The sequence below is a fragment of the Colletotrichum fioriniae genome (assembly GCF_027942845.1).
Source record: "Colletotrichum fioriniae strain IMI 355084 chromosome Unknown scaffold_5, whole genome shotgun sequence".
Classification (NCBI taxonomy): domain Eukaryota; kingdom Fungi; phylum Ascomycota; class Sordariomycetes; order Glomerellales; family Glomerellaceae; genus Colletotrichum; species Colletotrichum fioriniae.
In genome coordinates, this window is record NW_027076841.1 from 452,245 (window position 1) to 464,078 (window position 11,834).

Genomic DNA, 11,834 nt, shown 5'->3' on the forward strand with positions numbered 1-11,834 from the left:
AGGCAATTGGAACCAGGCACAGTGAAGACTCCACTCGTCCACTCCTCCCCAGCAAAAGACACGACAGGACAAACCTGAGATTGGGATCCGAGCCGGCCAGACTGTTGCAGACAGCACCAGTTTCCTCCACCTTTCCAGCTCATGGCAGCCAGTGCCAGCCGACACGAGCGTAACGAGACGAGGACACATTGATGCGGACGACGGGGCGTGGAGCCCCCCCCGTCAGGGTCGTTCAGGGGACCACCCCAATTTCAGCGGGTACGGGAGACTTGGAGAGGGGAGGAGACGGCTGGCTGGCTGGGCAGGCCAGGGACGGAGTTACATACAGTACAAGCACTGGCAGGTTCTGATGGGAGAAAGAGACGGGACTGACTGGATGGACGGGACGCAGAGACTCCGGAACCAAGGAGGACTGGACGGAATTGGACCTGGACCTGGACCAGGGACTCCTCAGTTCACAGGAGGGAAAACAGAGCGGGAAGCAGGGCAGGCATTCCCGTCTCTAGGAGCCGTAGAAGGTATGTGCGGATGGCATGGGAAGCCCATCACACACTCTCTCAACTTGCAAGAGGCTCTTGCACCTTATCGCCTTGTCCTAGGAAACTTTTCCTCCAGGTGCGACATGCCCAGCCGGTACACACACCCGACGAAATGTTGCTCGATTTGACAACCTTCTTCCTCCCCCACCATCGAAGAAGAAGAAAAAAAGAAGGGACTCTGATCGTTGCATACAGATCCTCCCCCCAGCTCCCACATACAGCAAACGGCATACGGCATGCGCACAACCCTGCCGAGAGCACGGCACGACGGCTAGACTAAGCACCAGAAAAGATCGATTATCCAGTACCTACAGCGACGCGTCCCGCGGGAAGGGCACTAATGGCCGATGTGAGCACAGCCAGCCAGACAGACGGTCAGACCCAGACCCAATATGCCACTGTCCCGCCGCACAGATATCCGTACTGTAAGCTCCCCTGCGTTTCCTGGCCCGGCCAATCGTGTTGCAGGAAGGGTAGCGCAGGACGGAGGCCGGAGCAGCATGCGGCGTAGGTTCACAGGCGCATTTGCTAGCGAATTGGGGGCAGGAGGGGGGTTCCCTGGCCAAGTTTAACTAGGAAGATGCCCCTATTTCCGACATTTAGTGACGGCAAATCGGTGGTCAATGGCCATTGGGGAGGATGAGATACAGCAAGCCATGAGCATACTGGCCAGATGTGGAAGCACTCACACACCCATCCGGATACAACCGCTGGATCGACCCTATCACACAGGACCGCCCATACGTAGTATACGCGGCATGAACATGCCATCCAGGACGGAAGAGAGGCTAAGCTTTGTTGAGCCGGAAGGAGCACAGCAACAGCAGAGCAGCACGATCATATACAGCCCATGCGTGCCATCTTCTCTTCGCCTCACATCATGACATGGATCCCATCACACCTGGGGTTCCTGGCGTCTGGTCATCGTTTCCAGATTTGCGTACGGGGACGGATGGAGGCGCGCAAAGAAGGACGATGGCGGCATGGACCCTTCTCCCCAAGTTGTCGATGCCGTCCCAGACTCCGTATTCTGTACTCCGTACCTGTCTTCCCCAAGACATACGGTGTTGCTCGTTCCCTTCCCACCTTTCCGCTCCTCGATTTGACAAAAGTCATCGTTATCTGAGCTAAATCTGTCGCTCTCGGTCTCCACTAAGCGGGCTGTGCGACAACTTATTGCCTGTAGTGGTTCGTTGCGTTGCGTGGGATGGACGGATAGGCAAGAAAAGGAGACGTGGAATTCCTGGACATCCGGGATATCTCACCGAACCACAAACTGCGTCACTGATGGAATGCCAGAGTTTGCTGTCCACATTAGGCCCGACCCCTGGTCACGTCTGCCGATATCGAGCTGTTGCAACACGCATAGGACTTTTGTTTAGCCAACTGATGTGATAGAGTACGTGTATACTAAACTGCAATCGAGCCCATTACTCATTGCAGCTTCAATACCCGCGGGTAAATTCGTGGCGTGTCTTGCGCCCGAACGGCGCGAAGTTCCAACACGCAATGCCGTGGTCACACTTTGGCGGAAAGCAGCAGATTCATGAGACCACGATATGCCCGTTCAAAGCTGTCGCATAATACCATACCTTTCCCATGGGCCATTTATTGACCCCCTTGACTCTTGCCCCAGTTTGTGTAACTCGTCCGCCTGCCATTGTCGACGCTTGGTCCAAGTGGCAGGTGTGCAGAAAAGATCTAGCCTCATTTCCGACCACCAGGATCTCATTTCTGCTTTCCTCAGTTCTGCGGGTTGCGGGTTAGATGTTTGTAATTAGATGAAAATCGATAGGCCCGAGGTGCCAATTCTAGAAGCATTCACTTTCGCTTCCGAGTTTCTTCTTTGCAAAATGACACCGACCAGTCCGACACCGCCTCAGGTGGGCACCGGCCTGTAATTAGTGAAGGTCCCAGGCTTGACAGGGCAATCAGTCGGACCCCCCTGGTTAAGCGAGGAGGAAAGGGATCTGCCTTACATAATAACTGAGGAGAGAGATACCGATTGACACTGTGCCGTGGCCCGTACCTCTGAAAAATCGAAAACACCGAGGCGAGGCATCAAGGTGCCTGCGGAAAGACGGGACCCGGCAGCACAGGCAGGCCGGCAGGCAGAGGCAGCCGCGGCCAGGTGCAAGAGGTCCGGCGCGTCGGTTTGGCGACACAAACACGGTTATTCTTCGGCCGGCCGTTTTTTTTGTGACGTCTGGCCAGCTGTGGGTACCCGACAAACAACCCTGCATACAATTTTTGATCAGAGGAAACGGCGGTGTTTCCTGTTGATGCCGACGTCGAGCGATATTGACCGGTGAATATATATTCATTCTCACTCAAGCACTCCGATCGGTTGATTCGAGCAAGTCTATCCGCCGGCGAATTCCGATCGGATCGGAATTAGGCTTTCTAGGCGCGACCGAGCACTGTCATCCTTACGCAAATCGCGAATTCTCAAGACCTTGGAGTGGTGATTCACATTCTCATCGTCGAATACACGAAAGCGAAATACTTCAACTTGAGCAAGACATCACGTCTTTTCCGAGTATTACAGCACGATACCAACTCATACCAACACCTGACCCCTCAAGGTAAGGCATTGGAGAGGCGCCGAACTTTGGTACGGCGTGGTATATCTTACAGTACACGGCAGTCATTGAATTTTCACACACCGCCATCAAGCGCTACATCATGGAGACATCAGAGTCAGCACAAGCCGTACCTGCGCTTAGCACTGGGAACGATGCCCAGCGAGTATCGAAGAAGCGGTCGCTGGAAGACGTTGAGCAGGGAGATGTGATGCCTAATGGATCACCGCAATCTCATCGGGCCTCATCGCATGAGCCCGAGGCCAAGCGAGCGAGAACAGAGCAAATCGGTCAATCAATCGCGCAGGATGTTTCAATGGACTCGGAAGGCGCCGATGAGGGCGAGCTGGAGGAAGACGGAGAGGTTCTACCTTCCGAACCCGAATCCGAAACCCCGGAGGTCGTCGCCGCAGAGAGTAGAGGAAACACCGGATCTCGCAAGCGTTCAAAGGCGTCGTCTTCTGGAGGAGAGTCTGATTCGGGCAGCAAACGGACGACCCGTTCAATGTCGGCGGCGGCAAGTGGTCCATCTCAAGTTGGATGGAATCAAGGCATCACGTCCCAAATCCGGACATCACTTGGAGGGCCCAAAACCAAAGTTGCACCGGCGCCGGTCAAGGTCTCAATTGTCGAAGAGGAAACCGCACCTGCTGCCGCACCTGCTGCAGCACCTGCTGCAGCACCTGCATCCGATTCTCAAGAAGCGCATATACCAACCGAAGCCGCTGAGCCAGCCCAACCAGCCCAACCGGCACCAAAGGAGCCCAAAATTTCTCGACAGCAGAGAAGAGCCGAAGCCGCCGCGCTCGAGAAAGAAAAGGCACAAAATGAGAAGAGTGCTTTCGTCTACGAGGGTATGACTTTCTTCCAACCCAACAAAAAGACGCTTTTGCAACCAAAGGGAAACAACCTAGGCAGTGGAGTGTGGAGGTCCAAGTTTAAGAGCTGGTCCCAATCATTCATCAGCCGCAATAGCGAGCAGGAGCATCTGCTCACGCCCGACATTCTCGTCGCCGCTCTGCAGGACTACATTGCGCATCGGGCGCAGTGGAACAAAAAGAGGCAGTCTCCGGCCGCCACCACTGAGTCACGCAAGCCCGAAACGAGGACCGACATGGCTTCCATCCTGGCGTCGGCTGTGAAGAAGGCTCCCCGCCAACCAGGATCAGAAGAGTTGCCCCTGATCATCCACGATGACGAGGATGAGGTCGACGACGACGTTCAAGAAGTATCACCTCCTTCTGGCGCCAGACGGGGATCTAGCGATCAGCAATCGGTTACAACACCATCTCAGAACGATGTGGTGGAAGTGGTGGACGACGAGGACCAGGAGATGGAGGAAGAGCAAGGTGAACCTGGACCGGCGATCATGACCGAGGAAGAGGACTTGGAGCAGCAGCGCAAGTACTTCCCTGGTCTGGCAGACACTGTCCAGATCTGCGTGTACTGCGCGACTCTCGGACACACCTCGATGGCTTGCCCCAACACTCGGTGCAAGTTCTGCGAACATACCGACCATTTTTCATGGAACTGTCCTACACGCGAGAGGTGCACTAAGTGTCGCCAGCTCGGTCACGGCAAGACCCAGTGCAAGGAGAAGCTCATTCATCTGGACGAAGAGGGCATGGAATGCGCCCTGTGTGGTTCCCAGGCTCATCAGGAGAACGAGTGCGAGAAAGTCTGGCGGTCATACAAGCCTCCAAGGATGATCAAGAAGGTCAAGCCATTCCCTGCCTTCTGCGGCTTTTGCGGAAACGAGAGCCACTACTCTTCCGATTGTCATCTGAACCGCGACAGACCAAAAAGCGAAACGTGGACACTCAAGAACAGACACCTCTACGTCGACAAGAACGCAACCGATGGCCCGATCAGCGACTTCGCTAGTCAGCCCCAGAACCCCAAGTTCGCCCCTCTCTCGATTAAGGGCTCTGCAGCCAAGCGAAACCACATCTTCTACCCCGATAGCGACGGGTCGGAGGAGGGCGAGTTCATCGGTCAGAAGGTGAAGCCGCGTGCTCCACTCGGCAACATCCAGATGTCGACCAACCTCCAGATCAACGCTGGCAACTTTGGACCACCACCACAGACGCAGTCAAACGGGCGTGGTGGCCAGCAGCGAAATGGGTGGTCAGCGCAGCAGCCTCCCCTCCCTCCAGGACCTCCGCCTCCAGGGCCGCCACCACGGGGCTCGTACTCGCGCATGTCTAGAAGCCACAACAGCCAGTCGCGGCAGCCGGCGAACGGTTTGCCTCCCAAGCCCCCAGCGCCGCAGTCACAGCAATATGGTCACAATAGCGCGGGTGGGCCACAATCGAACGGGCGAGGAGGACCGAATCCGTCGAAGAAGCAGAGGACAAGGAACCATTCCGGAAACTCCAATGCGGGAGCCGCGCAGCAGCAGAACGGTGGGGGCTCGGCGGCATCGCGCCGCAGGGGCAAGAACAAACGCGGTGGGAAGCAAGGATGAGCGTTTGGAATGATTGGCTAGCGCGCGACGACGCCGTTGAAAAAGGGGCGTACAGTAACGCTGGATGGGATGGGTGTGTCGCGCGACCGCGAGCGAAGAAGGTGGTGGAGGTGGTGGTGCGAAGTCACGGGAAGAGGCGAGGAACATCATGTACGACAAGAGTGTACGAGTTGCGACAAAAACCTCGAAGCGAAATCGGAGGAGGGGAGACTCAGAGTCTCAGACAGCAGCGTGACGATGCGCGACGAATGCGCGACGACAGCCTTGCCTTTATGGTTGGGTGAACGACTATGGACGAAAATGCGCGGCGAGGGAGGAGGGGTGGTTAGCTTTACATTTTGCAGCGAGAGGATGGGGTTGCGTCGGGCCAATCGTTGCGCATGCGCAAGTTGACGTGGACTAACCTGCACACAACGGAACTTCCATCTCGGAGTGGATCAGATCATTAGGTTGACCAGAAGCCGGGTGCGGGAGACAGTAGATGTTATGGAGAGGACACGGGATCAGTAGTTTTTCTTGATGAACCCCTCGGGCTATTCGCACAGAAAACCAGTGGGCTGGAATTACTACTATTTCGCGTTTGATGAATGCTTTTTTTATTCTTTTTACTTCAACCTTGTGTGCTTTGTGTCTGGAATTTTTTGAAATTCCTTCTTCGCTTGAAGAAACATGGATTTTGAATAGCCGAGACCGCTCAGTCTCTCGGTCCTCCTAGACTAACAAGGAATAATGTTGACTTTTTGACTCATTACGAATGCCACGACAGCCAGGAAACATTAACCCTGGCTGGCGCTCTCGTGGCTGGGGGGTGGAAAGATTGAATCATTGACGGTGAAGACGTCGTGTCGTCTAGACGATACTAAACTTGCTCTTTACCGCAAGTTTCTGAACATGGGGATGGAAAATAGTCAAGGGTTTAGGGGAAAAGCGAAAGGGTAGTTTCCGCCGCGGCTTGAGGGGGGCGTGTAAGAAAGAAGAAGAGGAAGAAGAAGAAGGGAAAAAAGAGGGTATCGTGGGCTTCTTGTTCACCGGGGGGCGTGTCTATTTCTTTCTTCATTTACTCCGTATGTCGGTACGTTAGTAGAAACAGGAACAGCGCTTAAGGCTTCAGGCATGTGTCAGTCACAAGGTTGAAAAAAAGGGGGGGGGGGTTGCCGGCCACGTCGTGGACATTTGCCTTGATTTTTGCACCCTTGGGAAAATGCTTGGGCTTCAATATAAAAATTCAAAATTGGTCGTGGACTTTTTTGTGTGGACGAACGAGGGTTTTTGACGATTTGTCGGTGTGTGTGTGTGTGCGTGTGGTGTAAGTGCGTTGTTGCGAAGTTGCGGTGCGGTCAGTATCTGGGGGCTGGGTTAAAGTTGTGGATGCTATTTTTTTCTTTTCAACATTTCGTTCGTGATGCATGGGTTTTTTTGTTTTGATGCAGCAGTTTGGTGGATTTTCCTAGTGGATTCAGACTGGGAGTTGGGAGACCAGGGATGTTGGGTAGGGGTTTTTGCTCTTGGGAGGAAAACGTGGGTTGTGGGTTTTCGATGACGATGACCTTGTCTTTTTGGGTATTTGGGTATTTGGGCTCTTGGGTCTAAGGTCTTGAAAATTTGAGACCGGGGTGGTGTTGATGATGGATCATGGGCCCTCATGGGGTTTTGGGAAGAAAAGAGTTCTGTCGCAACGTTGTGGGATATGTGTTTGGTTCACCGGCGACGATGGACTCGTTTTGCGATGCCCCGGGACGGCGGGAATGACCAGGGGGTGTGTACGACGTGGCTCCAGGGGTCTCTTCTGTCCCTGTCTCCCTTTTTTTTTTTATTTTTATTTTTTTTTTTTAGCGCTGGCTTGGTTGTGCCCCTGGTCTGATGATGTATGTAGTACGGGTAGACAAGGAGGGTTTTGAAAGTTCTTGAGTCGAGGGAAAGAAAGCGTGTGGTTTGTCGGGCATGGCAATATGGGATTGGTATTGGGTGTGCGGTTGAATGGTGATGGGACCAGTAGTCAAGGGAGGGTGTGCTTTTCTTTGATAATGGGGACGATGCAGTCGTGATGTGGACACCAGGTGACGATCAACCGGGGTTGATAATTTTTTTGGTCTCATGGGTTGTGGTTGTCGGTGTAAGTACGGACGGAGTACGGTGGTTTGCGTTTAGTTGTGGGTAATGGGTGATGGCAGTCTCCAAGGGTTGTCTGTGACTGTGACGGACGGTGTGATGCAAAATGCTGCGATGCATGGAAGTTGCAAAGGGGAAAGAACAAACGATGCGTTGAGAAGAGTCGAAGCTTTTCAGGGAGTGTTTTTTTTTGTGCTGTGTAGTGCTGTGTTGGCCGTTTCGGGGGAGTATGTTGACCAAAGTACTTAGGTTGATGTACGGAGTATGCATACATGTAGACTTAGACTTAGACTTGAAGTTGACCAGAGAGACCATGGGACGGACTGTATGCAAGTCAGTGACATTTTGGGGCGGGAGTCTGAGAGATGCAGGAAGGGGACCCGGACCCTTGCGGTGTTGCTCAGACCAGACCGTTGACGCGGGCTTGGGATAATGAGGGAGCTGTTTCCGAAGAGACTCTACGTAATTAGTAAGGTACCCTGGAGTTCTCGATTTCAGAGAGTTGAGTTGTGGTCTACAGTCTGTGGTCTAGTCTGTGGTCTACATGCTCATTTCGGGTGGTGGTGGTGGTGGTGGTGGTGTTTCGACCTGTAGTTATGTCAGCCCCATCTTATTCTATGGTGAAGAGATCAATACTGGGAATGGTTTTGTGCTTCAATCTGGAGACAGCCGAGCCATTCAAGAGTGCTTTGCCGGCCTGTGGGTGAGTTGCTGTGGAGTCGTTGGATGATGCATGAGTTGAACAGGCCAGCCGGGTGGCCGGGCTACGTCAACCTCCAACCTGGAATTGGAGTTTCGTGGGAAGGAAGCATGAGGAGAGGAAGGACGGGGATGCGCCGGTTGATGTCCGAACCCGCAAATGCGCAAACAAAATGTGGGGGTTTCGCATGGGTCGCCGAGTGGACATGGGAAACCTTTTAGACGACGTCTCTCACCGCGTGGGATTCGTTCGGTTCTTTCAGTTATTCCTAGAATGAAAGACTAAGGTGATTGGTTGACGTTGAGCTGGCGACGGTTTCCCGTCTGATCCGCGGCTGATTCGCGGACGAGATGGTTTGCGCGACGAACCTCACTGGTCAATGGGCGAACGTATGCAGAATGCAAGGTAGTGGATCGTTGAGAGAGAGAGAGAAGAGTCATAACTCTCATCCATCGACCGTGGTATGCATGGGGGTGTGTGGTCGAGGGTAGCGGACGACGACGCTAGGTCCCGTATCCGCAGACGTGCAGCAGCAGCAGAAGTGGACTATGCGCGGCAAGTCAACACCCTTGAACCTGCCTTGCCTTTGCCTTTGCCTATGCCTTTGCCTATGCCTATGCCTATGCTCCTGGCTTCTGGCTTCTCTTGCAGTCTTGCTGACCTGGAACTTTGCCGTTCGTGCGTCCATGTTCGGAACACCGTACATTTGCCAAGGGGAGACTTACATGGAATAGACGAGGGGTTTCTGGCCACAGCCCTAGCCTCGCACGTCGTAGCCCTGTGTTTCGCGAAAATGGAGGTATGGCTGGCACGGCTGGTGACAGCATCGGCTTGATCGTTGAAACAATACCTACTCCAGATCAGTATGCGACGACGCTGATCAGATCACCAGAGGTCGAGTCTCCCCATTTCTCATTTCTCAAGGGCGAAAGGGCGAGAGCGGGGAAGGCTTCAAACAACAAGCCTCAAGATCGAGACCGTGAACGAACCACGGTAAATCCCTTCGTTCCTTTCGAAGTTTGATGCATCTTCCATGCTAGCGGGCTCCCTCCTCAGACTACCACGCTACCCAGGCTAAGGATATATCGCCACGCGGAGGGGAAGCCGAAAAAAACATTGAGTAAGAAGCAAGAAAACGCCGGACTCTCGAACATCCTCCACCATGTCCATGATCGTCAAAGATCCACCCGGCATACAAGATACTGGAAGCGAATCCACGGAACCGAAAAGGTTGTTCAGTCAGTCGAGGTGGAAACATCAGACGGGCGGGGATCTGCCTCTGTCAAATGCCACAGACACTGGCAAATGGTGTAAGATAGTGTGTGTGGTCAGCGCTTAGACTTATAGCACCCAGCACGAAACGACTGGTCGTCGACGATAGACGCGCTCCCGTAGCTCCCGTCGACCTCCCGGGGCACAGTCGCGTACCTTTCGCGTCTTGAGCGAATCACGGCGAGGTATGTCGTCGGCTGCATGACCAGCCTCCCGGGTTTGCGGCCAATGGGGTGTCATGTTGACGGACGTTTGACGTGCCGGTGGAGCATCGCTTTGAAAAGTGGAGATATATCCAGATAGACTTACCTTTGAGTTTTGGCGTGGATCAGAGTTCTTATCGATAGCGCTTCTCCCACAACAACCTTACCTTTTTGGCTTTTGCGACTCAGTATGTAGATCCACAGAGAGAGACGAAAGAAAAGACCACCACCACCACCACCACCACCCATGACATGCAAGCTGCTGCTGCTGCTGCTGCTGCGCCCGGGGCTGGCTCGGACGATGGGGCCGGCGACTGGGAACCGGGAATGGGAAAATCCAGTCATGGGTAACGATAGAAACACCGGACAGGCCAGGAAAGGACAGGCCCAGAAAGCCACAGAGATCAAAAAAACAACGAAGAGAACCAGCAGGTATCCTGCCATAATCTGCAAAGTCCCGCACCAGATAGACACAGGCAGTCTCATCCCCGGGACGCTCTCAACCACTGGCACGACTTGAAACAAAGTCCTTGGCGGCCGGGGGGAAGGCATACCTACCCTCGGAAGAGAGAGAGAGGGCTGCTTCATTCTTCTCTGCTTGCGTTTCTGCGTTTTTCTGCAGAGCTAATGCAACTCCATTCCCCTCATGGCTTTCTTGGACTCTTTCTCTTGCTAGAGGTACCAAGCCCATATGGGCATATGCCCTTTCGTCTCGTCCCCATCTTTTCGTCTCTGCTAGACTAACGTGGTCGTCCCGCGCGAAAGGGGTGACAACAACTATAACCAATCACACGACCGCAACACGTCGCCAACTCGCCATTTCTGGACACTCTTCCTACGAAACCTTGAACCGCATCGGGTGTGTGTGTGTGGTTGGTGGTGGTGGTGGTGGTGGTGGTGGGTGTGGCACGAGCTTTACACGCCTAGCACACGTCCCCCGAATCCACACGCCCACGCCTACCTAGGTAACCTTCTCTCGATTCCCCATCTTTAGGAAACCGGACGTGTCTTCCACCATCCCATCCCGCGCGTCCGGGGTCCATCTCTCTCTCTCTCTCTCTCTCTCTCTTTCTGGTAAGTCCACTTTTTGACAAAATGTCCCCATACTGCGTACACAACAACCGCGTGGAACCTCCATGGGAACTGGTAAAAAAAAGAGAGGCTACACTAGTCTTGCATATGCAGGTCTCGACAGAGGTGACTCACCCGCCAGTCGTTCCCACCGAAGAGCTACGGGACGATGCGGCCAAGGGGGAGGGGAGGGGAGGCTGGCTCCGCCAGTTGACATTCACCTTTTTTTTCGCATGTGTAGGTGTAGTTATAGCTTAGGTGTATGGAGTACATTTCAAACCTTGCCAGATGGAATATCCTGCAAAACGACTGGAAATTGTGTGTGTGGTGCTTGCTCTCGCAATCAGTCCCCCCCCCCCCAAGTAAGAGAGCAAGAGGGAGAGAGTATATTTGCCTCACCCTCCCACCACCCAGTTTCCGTTTGGCCTGATTTTCGAGACCTGCTTTTCTCTCTATCTTTAATTGTTTCCAAATTCAATATCCTCGTTTCACAAGACGACAGACCTTGGCTCATACATACCTTGGCTTATATACCGAGGCATCATCCTAAACTGGTAGTACTGTGAGAAAAGAGGTTGTGAATAACCTCATTCGCCCATTTGAAGAAAGGGATTTGTTTCAGAAAAAAGAAGAGAAGAAAAGAAAAGAAAAAGACAGCATTTACTCCCTCCGTCCGCCCGCCTGAAAGAATTATATTACTCGACCTACCTACCTACCTCACCTGATACCCGTCATCCAAAAAGTTTCGGTGTTGAACCAAAGTCAGACACAGCATCTGCTTTGGTATATCCCACAACCAAACATCTCACCTACCAACACCACCCACGAAAAGGTTCTCGACGACCAACAACACCACCCATAGCCTGGAGTCCACAACGACATGAGAAGACA

General features: G+C 53.5%; 1 protein-coding gene across 1 annotated transcript; it reads left to right on the forward strand.

Annotated features, from left to right (window-relative positions):
• Positions 1 to 3,224: 3,224 nt before the first annotated feature.
• On the forward strand, positions 3,225 to 5,588 carry N0V96_004872 (uncharacterized protein; the record flags this gene model as incomplete). The annotated part of the gene is made up of 1 exon (XM_053194827.2): positions 3,225 to 5,588. One exon carries the CDS (start codon positions 3,225 to 3,227, stop codon positions 5,586 to 5,588), a length of 2,364 nt encoding a protein of 787 aa, XP_053047707.2.
• Positions 5,589 to 11,834: the final 6,246 nt, after the last annotated feature.